Genomic DNA, 19,569 nt, shown 5'->3' with positions numbered 1-19,569 from the left:
TTCTCCTGAAAAAGTATATAAAACAAGTCCCATGAGGCAGATGGTTAAACAGATGGTTAAAGACGTTTGGAAATTCACAAGGGATGCACAGTTTCCCTACGCTATGTGTCAATAGTGCAGGCCTTCCAAATTCAGACCAACGATATCATTCACCCCAAGTATCACTGAGCAGAGCACAAAGTTGTTCAAGTTTCTCCTGCCGAGGTGGCTCCCCGCTGCTTCTCTAGTTGTAGCTGTCAGCTTGTGCACACTTCTTTCTTTGATTGTGGCTTTCACATCGCTGCTCAGCCCCTTGTGATGAACCCAGAACGAGGTGAAAACTGTCACATTGATTAGCAATTCTGTGAAACGAATCCTGGTTTGCTACAATTTTCACTTCTCATTTCCCACACTTTCCATTTGTTTCAGGTCTAAATAGTAGCTGAAGAGAATGGAGATAGACTCCCAGCACTGCACTTGCATAAAACCCGTACATTTGTTTTCCTGAACACACAGAAATTTGTTAAAATAATATCTGCATTAAAGTAACCCCATTCAAGAATTTTCTGTTCTTTTCCACAAGGGTGATAAAACCCATCCTCAGCAGGTTTCCAAAACCTCAGTAGCTCAACAATAAGTGTCTACTGACCATCTGAAAAAGAGTAATTTAAAAGTTAATTTAGGCTATGTAGTCTGTCAAAAATAACAGTAAAGTTTGGGCAGTTCAAAGGCATTTGTTTGTCTCTATATTTGGAAAACCTCTTTTGTATATGCTTCTACAAACACAGTGTGAGAAGAGCCGACACAGCACTTTCAGACTGCATAATGCTTTCCTTTGTACAGTGCAAATCTACTTCAGCAGAGCTGATTAGAACTTTGCTCAGAACTGCAAGGCACTGACTCATCTGGCCCAGTTCAACAGGCCACTTAAGCATGCGCTTGTTTTTAAGATCTAAGTGAAGATGCTTTTGAAGAAAAAAGGTGCTTACATGCTTTGTTTCATGAGAAACTCTCACTTGCGAGAGAAAATGTGCATGTAATTTGACCTCCAATATTTATCAGTTATTTAGCACCAAGTAGTCAAAATTAAGATGGACCAAGTAGATTAATCCCTACCACTCCTCATTTTCAGTGTGCTCTTAGCAGTCAATCGACATCATGTCAAATTCAGGGGCTACCCGCAAATCCCTGCTTCTGCATTCAACCAGCCCCTATTTCCCCTGACCCTCTCCCATTAAAGCCTGTATCAAAGGAGCCTGCATTCTTCCTTCTATTCCCTTTTCTTATAGCTTACCATCTGCTCCTCAGTTCTCACACTCAACACAGCCTTAAACTGCCATTTTTGGATGCACTGGGACATTAATTCCATTATTTTAAAAGGAAAGCTGCTGAATGTTAAAAATGCAATATCAACAGTCAGACTTACCACTATATAGGTGGAAAAGATTTCACATGTTCCCACTAACACTATTAACTTTTGTTTTCTCAGTTAAGCTATGATAAAACATATAATGTATAAAGACTAATGAATATATGGCTGCACCTGTATAGTGTATTTTGCTTTAAAAGATAAATTGTGTTGGAAAAAAACGACAAAGAATATCTTTACAAAAGAGTAGATTGCCACAGTTCCTGTAGCGATATTAATTTGAGAATGAAGGGCTAATTCTTGCTTTTTAAAATTCAGCAGTCTGCAAACTTCCTCATATTTGTACACATGCAGAAAATGAGAAGGATAAAAAAATCAAGCTCAAGGTTGGGTTTGGCTTTCTGAGGACAATGGAGCCAAAAAATTATGATCCTACATCAAGCCTCTTAACATACCTATTTTTTTTTGCCCCAATGAAAATTCGAATCTTTCTAGAAAACTGAATTTCCTGGCCTAAGTTGTACAGATTTTCTTCATCTAAAACTCAAAGCTAGAAAGACAGAAGGAAAAGGTACAGCAGATGTCCCAGAGTAGTCTCAGCTGTAGAACCATTGCTGTGATTCATAATGGAAAAAAAACCAAAGAGGCATTTCAAGTCAAACTGTAAGCACTCTTATCTGGGTGGGCCTGGTCCTTGTGTGCCTATCTACATTAGGAAATACAGCATATATAAATATATAAATAAAACATATATACAGTACATAGTCACATTCATATAAGCCATAAAATGACATATATTTACAAAAATATTTGCAGCTATGTTTTACACTTTCAGGTCCACATCAGGAATTTAATTATTTAGCTTCTGCCTTGTGAACTTGATCACCTTCCTAAGTAGGAATCTGGGATGAACTTGTACCTCACATATTCCCAATGGTCAAAAATAAGAAAGAAGAAAATAATCTTCTAAGGAATTCTGCCAAGTCCATAAGAAAAGTTGAAACTTGTTGAAGCATTAGCTGCCTCACTGAAGAGTAAATTACATGTTAGCAAACATTGAGAGACCTTGTCTTCCTCATGTAGAAGGACAATACCTTGGTCGGGTCCATAAATAAATTTGAAACACATAAAACATCAGGCAGAGCACAAACCAGGTGCCTGACAGGTGTCCGTAGTATAAACTCATGCATAATTACTATTCCTCTTGTCTGAATTTAAACTTGTAAAGTTGTGAAAGTGAAGGTAGAGATGAAAATGCATACATCAGGTTACCTTACAGGGTAAAAAGGTAGAGAGTACAATACATCCCGCTGGCATTGCGTTAGGTTCCTTTAAGGGTAAGTTACATGGTTAAAACAACTCCAAGGATCTCACATCTATACTGGTCCTATTATACAGTTCTGTGACTTCCAGGAGTTGGACATATTTAATTTACTTCTCCAAAGATGGAAAAACATTCCTTTCCTTCTTCATAAAATAGTCTTCTTAGGTATGCAGCCCAGGTTCAGGCATGCTGTTTTAATCTGGGGGTTTGCTCTTTTGACATGAAATGAGTTTTGCAAGAGGTATTAAAGCTTTGGAGAAGTGGTTGTTTTCCTTGCGAAGAACACTTGGAAAAAACAAACTTCAAAATGCAGCAGTTTAAAGTGCCTGTATGTGAAGACCTGTGAGGGAAAACCTCGCCATGAACCTTTTGAACCATGGCCTCAGATAGCACTTTCAGCGATAGGCTGTGGAGTCATGTCTTGCTCCTCGCTGTTCTCTGTGGATACATCCTGGGCCTCCTGCTGCTGATAAATATCTTGGACCAGCATAATGTTTGTGTTCCTCCACTCTCTGTACTTCATTGCCGTCAGCTTTGGGTCCTCTAGCAACTGATTAATTGTGGCCAGGTCATGCTCCTTACACTAGGAAGAGAATAAGTGGTTATTTCCTACAGAAACTATCAAGCTCATTGTCTGTAACAAAAACAATCTGGCAACATTAGAGAACCATGTCACAAGAAGATGGAAAATTATCCATTCTCCTGGCAGCTTGTTCCCATTTTTAGATCATAGATCAAAGTTAAATCCACAGCAGAAATTCATTCCAGTTGAAGGCCAGATTCTGATTTCATGTACATTATTTTATAGGATTCTTCCAAAACTTCATGAGAGAGGATTCACGTGAAAATTAGACATTGCTATGCTGTCTCACAAGTTAGTACTTGCATGAAACTAGACACAACAACGTTTATTTCTGTATTTCTCACCAGTTCCAACTTTCTCAAAAAATACTTATTCCCATTTATAAGGAATCATAAATGTCTCTTCTCTGGCAGCTAGACAGAAAATAATTTTGGATATAATCTGTGCACTGTCAGTAGAGTGACTAGAACACATGGCTGCTAATACATCTACCACCAGCTACTACTAATAGACCTGGCCTCTACTTTTAGACAAAAGCAGCTCAGACCATATATTGCAGGCACCCTGGTTCAATTGTGAGACATAAGCAGCCACTAATATAGGGGCACTGAGACCGTTTATGTCACTGAATCACAGAATGGTTGAAATTGGAAGAGAATTCCAGAGGGCATCTGGTCCAATCCGCTTCCTCAAGCAGAGCCACCTACAGCAAGTTGCCCGGGACCATGTCCAGATGGCTTTTGAATATCTCCAAGAATGGAGACTCCACAGCCTCTCTGGGCAACCTGTGCCAGTGCTCATTCACCCTCACCGTAAAAAAACATTTCTTGATCTTCAGAGGGAACCTCCTGTGTTTCTGTTTCCAGCCATTGCCTCTGGTCCTGCCACTGGGCACCACTGAAAAGAGCCTGGCTTTGCCTTCTTTACACCCTCCTTTCAGATATTTATATTCATTGATGTCCTCACGTTTTCTGACACAACAAAGCACTGTGCTTTTCCAGCCCTTGTTGCTTATTCATGCAGCAGACCACAGGATAAAGAAGCTTTAGTTAGCAGCTACAGTTTCTTAATGCAGGCAAAATTAAGAAGGTAACACTTGATTAACTGCGCTAACAAACCTTTACTGCTTTTGCTTGTCTCCATTCTCCTCCAGTCTCTGAAAGCAATGGAATAATTCCAACCATCTGCTGCTGCTGCCAGTTTCATCGCACCTAAGGACACTCTGTGCTAGTGGCTGCCTTGGAAACACCTTGAATAAATTCCTACACATTCACAACGCTTCCTGATAGTAGCAATCGACTGCTTACATATCCACATCCCACTATTTGTCTGATGAACTATCAGCTACTCTAATCCCTGTGATGCCTGAGCCTCTTTTTAAACACAAAAGCTTATTCAACTTACACAGGTCCTACCCTCAAGACCTAGAGCCAGCCCTTTTAAGAAGGCTTCTGGCGTTGATGCAGAGATATGCACAGTTAGCCTAAGAGAAGAAGAGGAGGCATGGAAGTAGAAGGTTGAGAAGAATATTTTCAGTGGACGAACTTGGTGGCAAAAAGCCATGCCATGGAATTTTTCCTGTACCCCTAAATCTATTTCCCACATTCATTAAGACTGTGATGCATTTACACACAGCTTCCCTCTCTTCCCAACTATGCAAAGCATGTTTTGTTAATGATATATTGTGGCAGCAACATTAATCTGCTGTTAAAGATGTGGAGTCAAAAGTCCAAAATTAAAATTGCACTGAATCTTGCATAAATCACTTCTCAAACTAATATAGTTTTAATTAAAGCAGAGTAAATATGGATCAGACAGGAAAAAAATCCTGATTTTTTTATTTCCAATATATCATTTTCAGTTATCTCATGTCTCATGTAACACTTTAAGAAAATTGACTTTAAAAGCACATAATCCCACTGATGCAAAGAATATAGCACTTTCTCACTGCAGGCATTTGCCTTTCAGACAGGCTAACTTAAACACTCCTATGTATAGAACTGTGTCTGTGAGAAAATTTCTGCACTATATTTGTCTTGTCAATACTCCAATTTCTTAATTTGGAGAAAGCAAAAAAGGATCAACACATTTTATACATTCTGCACACTCCAAAAATGATTTTTCTATATTAAATGCAAGTGTTAGACAAACCTAAGGTTATAAATACTGCTAATCACAATTTATATAATACTCCCATGCTCAATCAATGCAAAGCTGTCCTCCTCGCTGATGTCTGTCAGTAAGGCTTCCTTTCAGCTCCATACTAATGAAATTGATTGTCCCACAAGATACAACTCCATTTTGTACTAACTGGTGCTTAGATTTATTAGGGAGGCTCCTATGAGGGAACACTTTGCAATATGTTTCTATATTTAGCTTCCTGTCCCATAAAATAGGCATATTTTTTTAAACTAACTTTCCATTATATGATGGGCTTTCTTTTTTGCTGGTGCAGGTGAATACTGCTTCAGTCAGTACCATGTCACTGAAGACTCTGATATTGAGGAGAGACTTCACCAGGTCTCAAATGGAGCCAGGAAGAAAGCCTCCAGTCCCACTCATCTCTTCAGCTGTATCTTCAGGAATTTTAACATAGGCTGAGATGCCAAAGCCAAGCCTCCCTTTTCAACTAATAATCACATCAGTGATTGCACCAATAGAAGTTTTTACATGCATTTTTTCAGCTTACAATGCCTGAAGCTAAATACACACACTTGAAAAAAGATACTAAATTCCTGCTTCTAATACATACAAAAAGAAACAAGTGAAGCCCCAGGTTTGCATTATTCTTTCTTCTCCTTACAATTTAAATGATATGATTAAGCTTTCTGTTTCCCTCAGTACCATTCAGAAGCAGGCTTTGAAATCCCAGGACACTTGATGCTGGTGAGTAAATAGCCCCATAAATCCCTATATTCCAGACAGATTTACTGGCCTTTTCATGGAACAACCCTTGAACCACCCCACCCCACCCCCAACATGCATTCAGTTCATGATACATTTCCAAAATAAAAGCAGGATGCTTTTGCTATTAAAAATATTTTAGTTACAGGAGGTCTTTACAATAGCTTTGGCACATCCTGCACATTCTCCAATAATCACATAAGGAAAACTTTTTTTTGCTCAGGGTCATTTTCATGCTTTATCATCAATGTACTTTGTCTGCTCTTCCTTTTTTAAGGCTCCCCTGTTTAGTGTATTCAGCTGAGCTTGCAAGTTTTCCAGCTAACTAAAAGCAGCTTTCCTTATTACATTTTCCAAGTGGGCTGGAACTTCTGCAAGAAGGGTCCCTTCTGAACTATTGCCTCTGCTTCCAGTTGAAATTGAACAACAAAACACAGAGCAGTATTCAAAATGAAGTAGAAAACAATTTCAAAAGCTTAACCAAATTCTCTGGGGTTTTAAGTAAATATGTAATTAGCGTTTGGCTGAAGTCTAGGCTTGCTTTTTTTTTAGCCGAACTGTTTCTTTCTCTCAGGCTTTTCCTTGGCCATCTCTGCAACCTCACCTTTAATGTGCTGTTCAGCATTCGAATTTTATGGAGTTTTTCATTAATGGAGGGGTTTTTGCTGCGTTTGATAAATGACTTCCTAAGCTCCTTCTTCGTTGACAGCCGACGATCACCAATGGGAGACAGGCTTGCTTGTTCTAATGACTTGTAAAGTCGCTCCATCTCATCATTGTCACATTTTTCCTGATCTGCAAAGAAAAAATAGATTGGGTATGAGAACATGAATGTGGCAGGAAATGTTAAGTTCAGGAAGGCTCTTGGCCAAGTCAAAAAGACTCATGGTATTAGAGTTAAAACTAAGGGCAATTTTTAGGGTAATTTATAGGGTAATAATGCATATAAGAAAAACATACTACCAAACTTAAATGTTTTTAAGAACCAGGTTGTGATCCATAGGAGCATGTATTTCCACTGGTAGAGTGGAGCTTTAATGCTCCACGTATATCACAGAGTGAACAACTCTCAGTAATGCTACATTTGAATGAAAACAACTTTGATAGCATTTATACCCACCTACCCTTCCCTACATGCTGCACAAAGTGCATTTCTACCTGGCAACTCACAGGCCAAATTCTATTTGGTGTACCAATTCATTGCCAGGTTTTGGTAACTATTGAAACCAGAGTTTAAAAATATTGAACAATGAAATGAAGCACAGGGACATTTCAGAGGACCCAAGAGAAGGTCCCTAGAAAGCATAAAAGCAAGAACATTTGGGACACATGATGCCTAACTCCTGAGTTTCACAAATTGCGGCACAGAATTTGCTGTTGTGCCTTACAACAAAGCCATGCTTATCTTCACTGTAATTATTCTGATGGCTCCCAAGCTACAGCACCATCTTCCATGACAGAGAGGAAAGAAACCAGAAGCTAGCAAACAGCTGAGAATCAAGTATCTTAAAATAAGATAAAAACTGAAGCAAAGACATTTTTCAGAATAAAATAACTTAAAAATGAACAGTCAGAATCTAAAAATGTACCAGGCATATATAAGTTGTTTTAGCAGAAGGCCATCTTCAGAACAGACTGTGCAACTGTATTCTTGTCCCTCAGTCCACACTGCAAACTTTTCTACTTCAGCGTTTGCGGAAGGAAAAACTTAAAGTTATTGGTGTTTTCAGGGTGCTAACGAATCCCTCAAGATCCACTGGGATAACATCTGGGTTTATTTCACTGGGGGTAGTGGTGGTGCTTCTTCTCAACTGCAGTCCTCCATGTGCCAGTCAAATGGGCTGGGCACTTTTTCCTTTTATCAAAAAGTTAAACATTGACTTTTCTAAATCATCTTCAGTCAGCAAACACTTTCTGAACAAAAGAAAGAAGTCCTTTTGCTCACTTACGCCGCAGCAAAAAGACTTCAACATATCAGCACACTTAGGTGACTGCTCCGTATCTTTTCCATGTTTTAAAAAGTACAGCATCCTCCTACACCCCCATTCTTTCTAAATATTTATGTTACAAGAGAAGTTTATAATATGCTACAAATATTTGCCTTCACTGTGTTGCTGGCCTTTTTTCCACTACTTTGTGATTATAAAAAGCCTGCTGTAACTTGAGAAGAATTAAATATAGCTTCCAACATTGGTACAGCGCTGGGGGAGGAAAAGGAGAACTGTTGTATATTTAACAAGCTGCGGGAAACAGAAAAAAAAATGCAAGTGTAAGGCATAATACACAGCAGTAGTATTTCCTGGAAACTGTCAGCTCATGCCATGAGGCTCGTAATTATAAAACTAGCTTCCTGCCTACTTTCTTGGGATGAAGCAGCTGTTTGTTTCATTAGCCAACTCCCGCACAGGACTGGCTCAACTCTACTGTAGACATTACCCATCAGGACTGTACACAGTATCACTTTGAGAGATAAATTGAACTTTATCAAATATCCAAGGAGTATATAAGCAGAAAAATGTTTCCATTGATCCTGTCTAGCAATTTTAAAAAATAGTCAAGCCACGGGGACATAAAGTCCCTGCTCCAGATATTTTTTGAGTTTAACTCATTATGCTCCTCAGTTTCCTAGAAGGGTTACAAAGCACCAAACATGAGGAAACACCCTCAGTGAACACTCTTCTTCCATGGTAAGTACTCTGATATCTTCTTCCATGCACTGTGGGTGAAGATGAAGAGGACAGTAATATTCAGCACAGAAAAAGATGGAGCCAAAGTCAGAAAAGCCCATCAAAAGGCTACCAGATGATGCACTTGACCAGCAGTGTGCACTCAGCTCCTGCATTCTTTCAAGATTGCAACCTTGAACTCCTCTCCTACTTCTTATTACTCCACTAGTCCCACCCCCAAAGGATTGATCATGGTCAGATAATTCCAGAGGGAAAGGAATGTGCCACATTCTTCAGATTGGGTGGATAAAGGGAGTGACAGTGAAGCAGCTAAACGGGATTTCAGGAAACAGTTGGAAAACAAGCAGGAGTGAAACCTGCAGGCTGCGTAGAGCCAAGTAAGAGTTATGTAGTACTTTTGTCTCCATCTTTGTTTGCACCAATAAGCAGTGAACTTCTCCCACAACAAGGATCAACAACAAGTTGTTGTTCGCCAACAGAGAGCGCGGCTATTCATCAGGGACTGTAGTGATAGGACAAGAGGTAATGAGTTCGAACTTAAGCAGGGAAGATTTAGTTTGGATACAAGGAAAAAATTCTTTACTGTGAGGGTGATGAGGCAGTGGAACAGGCTCCCCAAGGAAGTTGCAAATGTTCAAGTCCAGGCTGGACAGGGCCTTGAACAACACTAACCATTCTATGATTCTACAACAGCTCAAAAATAACAAAACGAGATCTTCGTACTGTGCTTTTGCATAAAAGCAGATACTGTTGCTATTGACAAGAGTATGACTGCCAATAAACCTCTATAAACTGAGGCCACACTGTCTGATACCTATCTGGACTTTTATCTTCAATGTCCTGAGTTCCCCTTAGCCAAGCTCAGAATGCAAAAGCACACATTTTTCAGGCTTGAAGCTGCCACTGAACACACTAAATTGATGCTATAAATCTGAAAGGGGGAGAGGTAATGAAAGAAAGGGAGAGGCACGATGTCTAACAATCAATTAACAAGCCCAATAAAATTACCTATGATAAGAAAATATGTTTCTCCTCACTCACACAATGGTGCATTATGTATTTCACAAGGCTATTAATGCCACCAAAGTAGACAAAGTAAGCACTACCTGCAGTTTGCTTGCTTGTTTTCCCCACAAAACACCTGAGAGAAAATTAAGGTTGGATAACAGAGATAAAGGCATGTAACTTCAAGGCTTAAGTACAGACTGGATATTTTCCTCCGGATTCAAACATTCACAGCACATTTTCCTAGAACTTGGTATTGTTTAATTCCCTTGCTCACCTGCAGTTAGAGCACTGACCTGCAGATGAGCAAGTCTGTAACAGAAGCACCGCATTCACCAGTTCTATATTTTCAGGCTTTGGTGATTTGGATTCCTCCTATGAAACTGGGGCTGTCTAGACCATACTACTGAATTGTTGCTAAATATTTGCTTTCCATTACAAAGTAAAACTTTATGCAAAAGCACATAGTACAGAAGTTCAGGCCCTGGTGTGAAAATGAGTAAATTGTCTGTTTCAGCCTCCCCAAGCTTTTTTGTTAACCTCTGAAGGTTTATAATGATGGATATATTCCACTGGCAAAAGTTCTTAATAACATGAGCAGGTTGGGCCCCACTAACACTGCTCTGGCACAAGTTTTTCTAGCTGTGTCACACAGCTAACTTCAGGCACATTCAAAATCACTTCAAAATATAACATTGCAAGTTATCTGTTCCATCACTACTCCTCAAACTGACCACTTTCTGGCTCAGGCATGCAAGTTAGGAAGCTGAAATGTTATTACAGCACTTCTTTATCTTATCCTATTTTAGAGATTAAATACATTCATTTTTCTCTCAGGATCTACTGAAGGATTAGTGTTAAGGAACAAACAACAACAGTGGAAGGATATTAAATACTGTGTGCGTTTATGAGCATGTACATGCACACAGGGGAACGTGTGCATTCTGCACTTTTCCTTTCCTTTGGCACTATTAACTAATCAATTCTGTTGAGTGATGCTACTAGAAGGATCAGTCTTCCTGGACCTTTCACAGTGCTCTTCACCCCAAGCCTTGCAGCCTGCTAAAGCTTCATTACACTTCTGAAAAACTTCTGTAGCATATAGCTCTTTAACTCTGTCAGACTTCACAGTGAGGAAATTGGAAAGGAACCAGTGCTGACCTGAGGAAAAGGGAAATTCTGCCCTGAGATATTGTAACGTTCAGGAGAAAGAGATATTCTACATTGGGGTGAGGAAAACAAACCAATATTTCAAGCAAGTCGTAACTTCTACAAATTCTGCTTCAGGAGATGTGAAACACGATTTTGTGGCTTGATGCCACTTATCTGGAATTTCCCTCTAGCTAACAGGAGATATCACAGACAAGAGGAAGCTGCCGGAGGTTCAACAGTCCAGCTTTTCACCTCCTCAATTTTCAACTTCCACCTTCCTGTCGGCCAACTTGCCCCAGGTGGGAGACATTAAGGTATTAAGACTCTCTACCTTGCAGCAGCAAATACAGGAGCCATCCTGAAATCTCAACTTTAATGCTCTTTAAGCCTACAAAAGTGAAATTATCCAGAACTTTTCAAAAAACAGCTGTAAAAAATCAAGCTGATTGTTTCCCAGTGGTGACGATACAGATATAGGCAATGTTTGGCAGAAAGAACATTTTAAATTGAAAACCACCTCTAACAATATATTTTACTAAATCTAAGCTAATATAAGATGTAGATACTTGTTCTCCCTCTCTCCGAGATCTCACAGCTCTCCAACTGTGTATTAATCCCAGGAGAAAAAGAAATAAATCTGCTGCTTCTCCCTGTCTTTGCTACTCTTATGAGCTTCTGGTGGCTGTACCAGCACCTCTGTTTGACTCTGTCAAAACTTTTGATACTAATGGGACAACATATATACCCAGGCTGGGGAGAGCAGAGGAAAAATAATCATAAACTGCTTTTTCCCTTACCTACATACCCACACCCTGCCCCTCATCTGTTCTCCAAAGTGCTTAGTAGACATCAGTGGGAATGTGATGACACCTTGGGGAAATCCCATGTTCGATGTAACTACAGAACAGAAAAGGCAGGATATATTTGAATTAAGTGGGCGTAGCTTAGACAAACTCCTCCCTGGCAAATGCAGAACTAAAGGTAGGAGAGAGTGAGTGAAAATAATAGGAAAAGTAAGTTACCATCAGCACTTAAATGCTCTTGACTATAACAGTACAGAGAAGACAGCAGTGAGAGATGGCATTTTAACAGACAGTGAGAGAACTGGAAACAACACTAATAAGTATCTCTCTCAGAGTTCAGAAAACCATAACACCACAGTTTTCACTGTGATTTTTAAATCCTTTTTGTTGAGAAATGAAATAGTCATTCAAACACAGTTGTTTCTCTACACAGTTGCTCTCACCGTAGGCATACTTCTTGGCTAATCCCAGTCATGATCTAGCCATTTTCTGTAGCTTTTTGCAGAGGAACAAAGGGGCCAGAGCACAGCAGAGGATCTGTTCTGGCTATTACTGGCACAGGCAGATTCCAGAGGGGAAGAGGATGTCAGTTTTGAGAAAAGAAGGAATTGAATGCATCCAGCTCCTATTTAACCAACTGCTTCCCGTAAAACCAGCCCAGATAAAATTCAGGTGGTATTTGAAAATACTTTCCAGGTTTTTCAAAAATACGAGCACACACCGTATCTTCTACCAGCTACTGTGTGCTAAGGTAAAATAAACCCGAAGTGGTACCATAAGAATTCCTCGCCAAGGGGTATTAACTTCACATGATCATGAACCCTCAGAAAATGCAAGGAAGAAGGATGTTATTGCTATAGTAGAAGATCCCCTAATAAATACAACAGCATGTTCCTTTCTTTTATAATAACCTCTCAGTTTCTGTGCCTTCCTTTTGTTATCATAGTTTCTGGAGATGATGGTCATGGGTCAAAATCAGATACTTTCTGTTCCAGTGGGTAGCAGAAGAAATAAAAAGGATGGAGTTTGGCTGCAGAGCATATCTAGCCATCCTGAACAGGGCAAGGGTTCTGGATACAGAGCACGTAGTCGTGTAGTTGTTTGTGTTCTCAACCGTTTCTTGTTTACCTTTTAGTTTCTTTGTGTCACAGGCAGCTTTGAATCCTTTGTCACTGTGCACGTAGCAAGCTGCCACACAGAACTCAATGCTAATACTTAATATTAAATATTCCCACAAAGTAAATGGAAATATAACGCTGATCTTTCAAAAGACAAAACTGTTAAGCTCTTCTTTCTTGTACCTTTGTATTACTCCCTGGTATATAAACTCTCCCTAGTAACTGGTGCTGAGAATGGTCATAACATCACTAAAAGCAGCTGGAAAAGTCATTAAAAATATCATATGGTACAGCACCCTGCACCAGACACAGCTGCTTAGCAGATTTCATTAAATAATTTTAATTCAAAAAAATAATCCAAGATCATTTAGTTGAATCTGTAGTTTTTCTTACAGAGATTCATCCATATATCTCAGAAACTTTTCTTTCATTGTTTAACTCATCACTGAGGTTTCTTCACTATTTTTGTAATTTCATGATAAGCTCTTCCCACAAAGCCACACCGACTCTTTCTGCCTTCTAGGTACCAGCTTTTCTCACATTGGCCTCCATTTTTTACTTTTGCCAACAAAAGTGCTCTTCAGTTCTTGAAAACTTTCCCCTCAGATCTAGGCTGCTATCAGCTACAATTAAAAATTCCTCATGGGGTTTTACTAAGCAGAATGTGGCCACGAAGCAGACTGTGTGACAGTTTCTTCCTATCCTCACAAGGAGAGAGCATGGACATGCATGAAGGCTCTGTGAGGAGTGGGTTCGAAGACCAAACAGCTGTTCTGATAACAGAAGGGTCATCTTAACATAGACATGCTTTCAGGACATAATTCGATGCCAGATGAACCTATTTCCTCCTGGACGCGGTCTCATTACTCTGAAACATGTTGAGCTGTCAGAAATGCACTGTTCAGAAATGCTGTAAAGCAAATAATACGTACCACACTGAAGTATGCATTCTTGTTTCATTGATAACAAGGGTTATCAACTAGCTGGAGGGGAAAATTCTTGGAGGATAAGCCACAGAACCAGAATTGCATCCTTTTTGATGACTTTCATTTGGAACTGAAATGCTATTTTTACGTTAATCCTTTTTTTTTCCTCTATCTTGTTCTCAAATTCTCAAATTGAGGTAGCTTAACTAATCTCCTTGCACATTATTTCATTTATTTTTTTCAGTGGCCATTATGGGGGAGAGTCCCACACACCAACACTCTCTGCCCCCTCCCCATACTATGCAGACTGATAAAAGAAAGAAAAATGCATGTATTTTGTATGTCTTGCTTGCTCAACAATGGGTTATGATGCAGACAGTAACTACTGAGGTTATATGGTTTCCATAGTGACAGTCCCATTAAAATGGTCTATTTCTGGAGTTCCATCAGAGATCACTGGTGTGGTTAGGATGGAAATGTGCTGCAATAAGGGTTGGCCATTAGCTAAGCAGTAAGCAATAGAAGAATCCATTTCCCTAGGAATATTTCTAGGAAAATTAAACCAGCTTGCAAAATGGCAGGACTATACCAAAATGTGCCTTGATTTACATTTTTATTGGTTTTTTTGGTTAGTATTATTGAGCCTGTCAAACTATGCTTTAAGTGATTATGAATGTGCCATGCTAATTCTACGACCATCCATAAAAGTACTTGTCACTCTCACAGTTACAATGGAAAGTATTAACCTGTGCATTATTGCAGGATTGTTGACAATACCAGAGTACCATATTCTAAGCAAAGTTTAGACTTCTGAAGAGCAACCACTGAATCTTGCTCAACAGGATCTATAAGCTACCATGCCATATATGACCTACACTCCAACGATCCACTTGAATGTACCTAATAATGTTTCCCAAAGGCATTACTTAATCAAACTTCACCCAGAATTACAGAAGGCAATAGATATATTGTCTTTGTGACATTTTCATTAGGGACCCCACTTCTGCCAGCCCCAGCCTTTTCACTACTTGCAATGCCAGAACTTATGGGAATTAGATTCCACAGCAATTCTCTCAAAACATCCACTCTTTTCTGCCACCAAAAAAAAAAGTACACTCGGTTTTAATTCTTACTGATCTTCGTTGCTACAAGTCTCTAGCAGAGCAGCCTAGAAGAAGGATACTGAAGCTGAGCACAAAAACCTCTGAATTAATTTTCACTTTTGATAGAATCTGCACTTTGCTCGATTTCCTTTTTCTTTTTTTTTTTTGTAAAAGTAGAAAAACATATGACAAACTAAAGGCATGTTAACTATTGATATTTGTAAAACAATTGGGAGACTGACAATGTACCTAATGTACCTCACTATCATTTTTCAATCAATCAGTGCTGAGTTCACCTACAGAGAAAAACCCTAAGTTCCAGGTGAGTCCAGTGCTGTTTCTTTCCACCTTTGCATTACCTTCAGGCTAAGCTTTTGGGTGCACCTTTAGTTTACATTGTACTGAGACAACAATGCTCCTCACTTCAAATCTTTACAAGGATTAGGAATAATGGGTAGAGCTGATGCACAAGAACATCTTTGCTTCCTTATGTATTACTGTCGTGGTTTGAGCCCAGCCGGTAACTCAGAACCACACAGCCGCTCGCTCACTCCCCCCCCCCCCTTCTTCCTCCCCCCGCTCCCGGAGGGATGGGGAGGAGAATGGGAAGAATGCAACTCCCACGGGTTGAGATAAGAGCAGTCCCGCAACTAAGGTATAACACAAAACCACTACTGCTACCACCAATGATAATAACGATTAGTGAAATAACAAGGGGAGAGGATACAATTGCTCACCACCCGCCGACCGATACCCAGCCCGACCCGAGCAGTGATCTCGGCCTTCCGGGTAACTCCCCCCGGTTTATATACTGGGCATGACGTGCTGTGGTATGGAATACCCCTTTGGCTAGTTTGGGTCAGGTGTCCTGTCTCTGCTTCCTCCCGGCTTCCCCTCCTCCCTGGCAAAGCATGAGACTGAGAAAGTCCTTGGTTGGAATAAACATTACTTAGCAACAACTAAAAACATCGGTGTTATCAGCGTTGTTCCCAGGCTGAAAGTTAAAAAACACAGCACTGCACCAGCTACTAAGCAGGAGAAAAATGACTGCTATAGCTGAACCCAGGACAATTACCTCTCTAAGCAGCATGCTGTGTATCTTCTCACTTCAGCATATTGCATACCAGAAACGCCTCTTATGCTTCAACTGCTTTTAACACAGGAAGGAGCAGCTTTGCTCAAAAGGCAAGACATATTGCCTTGCTATGGCAGGAGGGTTAATAACAGTAACAATGACCAAATTCTGGAACTCTGCCACCTTTTTAATTTTGCAGTACATTTTGGTAGGAGGATACCTAAGCAGATAGATACCCATTTCTTTAAACAAAATCCAGTCTTAATGGACTTCCTGGTTCAGGAGTGCAGTTGTTTCCTCTTGATTACAATGAAGCTCAATGAAACAAATAGGAAATATGTACTGGAAGTAAACGCAACTGGTTTTATTTTTAAAATGGGATTGGCCTAACCCCATATTCACCACTTCCTGCATATGCCATTTTGCTTAGGGTGTCAGTTCTGTGACACGCTTTCTTAAAATGTTGGTTCAGTCCTAACTAATAAGACAGCTGTATTGAAATAAAGAAAGCTAATAAAAATACGTCTACTTTGGGATTTTATACAGAGGCTATGACCTGAAGATATAGGTAAAATTTGAGAAAAGCTGTGAAGGTACTTACCAAGTAGATATTAGGTTATGTTTAACGCTCAATAAATCAAATATTTGTTATAAATGATGTGCCACTGGAAAACTCTTCAGTGAAGAACATAAATGAAGGAAGGGGAAAGCAAGTTGAAGAAAACCCCTGAGCTCCCACATTGTATGGCTCTGCAGACAAAAATCTCTTCTCATTAGCTCACCTTTGGCTAGCGATCTCTGTCCTGCTGCATCTGGCACAGCTAGACAATGTGTGTCCGGACCTAAAAAAGAGTTTGGGGATCCACCACTGGGTTTGGAAAGCCCAGCGTCCTGGCTTTCTGCCACTTCTCCACAGTCTGCTTCTGGCGGTTCATCAGAGTGAATCTGTACGCAGAAAGTTAAAGGCTGATCACCATCTTCTGTGGCAGAGCTGTTAACTAGGTCAAGCCAGGACTGTCTCTCAGAATAAACCACTTTGGATGTCAAGGAAGAAGATGAGTCTTGGGAGTTGAAAGTGCTTTCAGGAGAGGAGAGGGAACAAGATGCTTCATTTGATAGAATTGAGGTGAAAGAAGACTTCTGCTGATCCTGTTTTCCAGAAAAAATAGGGTGGGGAGAGAAAAAAGAAAAATTGTTTCCAAGTTATTCCTGTTCCTAGGTTGTACATTTTATAGATAATGCAGCTCAAATGCTAACGTTATATAATCTGATTAATTATCCATCCAAACAGGCCTGAGTTACAGCGTTCAATCTCCTACAGAGCAGTAACTTCAGAAACTAAGCCGCAAGGAAGCCAAAGATAAAACAGATAAAAACCTGACAATGCCTAGAAACAAAAAACCAAGGAGAAATAGCGTTGAATATAGCCTTCTATGCTAGGTCTTACACTCACATTTACTCTTTACTTTGTCTTCACTTTATTGGTTTTATCAACTGTGCAGAAGAGAAACTCTGAATTAGCCATTGAACATTAAGTTTTCTGGAAGCATTCAATAAATCCACCAATGCCATAACCACAGATAGACAGAAATGGGCCCAAACGCTGAAGTACCTTGACCTTCACAGCACACAAGGCCATTTTGCCTGGTCCATTCAAGGGGCTAACCATTTACCAAAGCAAGAAGGCTGATGGGTAATGTTATAGCAAGTTAGTGGTGGAAAGAAAAAACAGTCAGTCATGCGGCAGAGGGCAAGAACAAGGGAATGGTACAATATTTGTGCTGCTTGTTACCTGCTAAGAGTCATCATTCATGAATCTGGAAGGGAACCAAAACTTCACTAGAAACACTGAAGAAATAATGAAGACATCCTGAGGCCCTCCATACTGTACTTGCCATCCTGCCTCAACAAGAGGACATAAAACCAGAGATGTCTCAGAGACATCTAACAGTCATCATTAGGAGGTAGGATTTTAATAAGCAAGGTCATGACAGATGCACAGTTCCATGTAAAGAAAGAACAAAGAGAGAAAGAACAAAGTTTTGGAAAGTATTTAGCTTCCCAGGCAAGCAAATAAACGCCCAGGTCTACAGTTGGTGTTTACATTGACTGAGTTGTATTATCTGGTCACCAAAAGCAACTCACACATGAAGAACTAGCACTAGTCTGCTTCTTAGGCACAAAACACCACTGAAAAGATGAGCCAAGAGAGCCAAATACACAAGTAATACATGCACAAATACAGTAATATACATACAAATACCTTTAAGAGGATTATTGACAGTAATAAAGTAATGGAAGAAAAAGGAAGACAGAGCCTTGTAGTGAAGCTTTTAGCAGAAATCATCAGAAGTCTTGATGAAATCATCATGCTGTAAAAGCCAGATTTCTTGTATCTGCTACTGCAGAAATTTACTCCTGCAAATCATCTGCTACTGGCTAATGCCAGAATCTGAATACCAGAGTTGATGGACCACAGTTCTGGCCACTTTATGTTCTCAATACCTATGTAGAATAGATCTATCTAATAACTAAAACAGATGATAACTAGACTGAAAGTATGGAAAATTACTGACAAGGTGTTTCTATGGAAATCCGGACAAGCTGCAAACACAATAGAGGGACTAGCCTAGAATACTTATTCATAACCTGGAAAACTAGAAATAAGATGCATTCATATAAACCAGACCAGAGTGACAGGGTTTTTTTATTATCATATATGAACTTCTGCTATTCGGTGTTGCTGTAACATATGCTACTTTCTTTTTACATTAAAAAAGCAAAGCAGATTTGACTTCCTGTTCTTCTAATCTAGCTGTATCATGTAGCTACTAATCGATTCAGAAGATGAGAAATACCAATAACACATTGCAAGTCACCATTTTTTTGTAGCACTTTCTTCACTTTTGTAAATTTTTAATGCCTTTCCTACACGATTGTCCCAAACACTGAGGGACCAGACTTAATTTATATTCCTGTACAAGATGTCACATTGTTTCAGGTGCATTTTTATTTTTAAAATGAAACCTTCATATATGCATCCTAAAGTAAAGGACAAGGAGATGCTGTCATAAACTACATGTATGACCCTTGGGCACACGGGTGACCTAAAGCATCTCATCTATGGGCTCCTATCACAAAGACAAATTGTTGAAGCATTTGTACAGTAAAGCAAGTGAATAGTAAAAGGTCTTGCTCGCATGGTGTGGATGGTCTAATTTCAATTATTCAAAGACGGAAAAGAAAGTTGATAGATCACACCTCTATTTTTCTGGCATTTGTCCATGCAAGAGAAAATGCTATTGAAATGAAAACTGTGCCTCACTGAGTGGAATATATTTTAGTTTTCATTTTCATTGTGTGTTAAACAAAAAATGTGGGTGAGAATAAAGATGACTGCCAGAATGTGTTTGTTTTTCTCTACATATGTTGTGGGGTTTTTTTCTTTGGCTTGGCAAATGTTTACCTATCTTACTCAAGTGGTTCCTTTGAAAGTTTAGCAATCATCCATATAATAATAAATCTCCATTTGGAGACATTT

General features: G+C 39.5%; 1 protein-coding gene across 2 annotated transcripts in view; it reads right to left on the bottom strand.

The window, feature by feature from the left end:
* Positions 1 to 1,476: 1,476 nt before the first annotated feature.
* Positions 1,477 to 19,569, bottom strand: part of IPCEF1 (interaction protein for cytohesin exchange factors 1) — a 43,140-nt gene continuing 25,047 nt past the window's right edge. For both annotated transcript variants that reach the window (XM_030499423.1, XM_030499424.1), the window contains 3 exons: positions 16,811 to 17,177; positions 6,764 to 6,954; positions 1,477 to 3,255 (listed from right to left, as the gene is read on the bottom strand). In XM_030499423.1, the coding sequence (XP_030355283.1) occupies positions 3,055 to 3,255; positions 6,764 to 6,954; positions 16,811 to 17,177 (759 nt within the window). In that variant the 3' untranslated portion in view covers positions 1,477 to 3,054. The remainder of the gene's footprint in view (positions 3,256 to 6,763; positions 6,955 to 16,810; positions 17,178 to 19,569) is intronic.

The sequence above is a fragment of the Strigops habroptila genome, chromosome 10, assembly GCF_004027225.2.
Source record: "Strigops habroptila isolate Jane chromosome 10, bStrHab1.2.pri, whole genome shotgun sequence".
Taxonomy (NCBI): Eukaryota; Metazoa; Chordata; class Aves; order Psittaciformes; family Psittacidae; genus Strigops; species Strigops habroptila.
The sequence above is the reverse complement of the archived record's forward strand: the minus strand, read 5'-3'. Positions and strand labels throughout refer to the sequence as shown.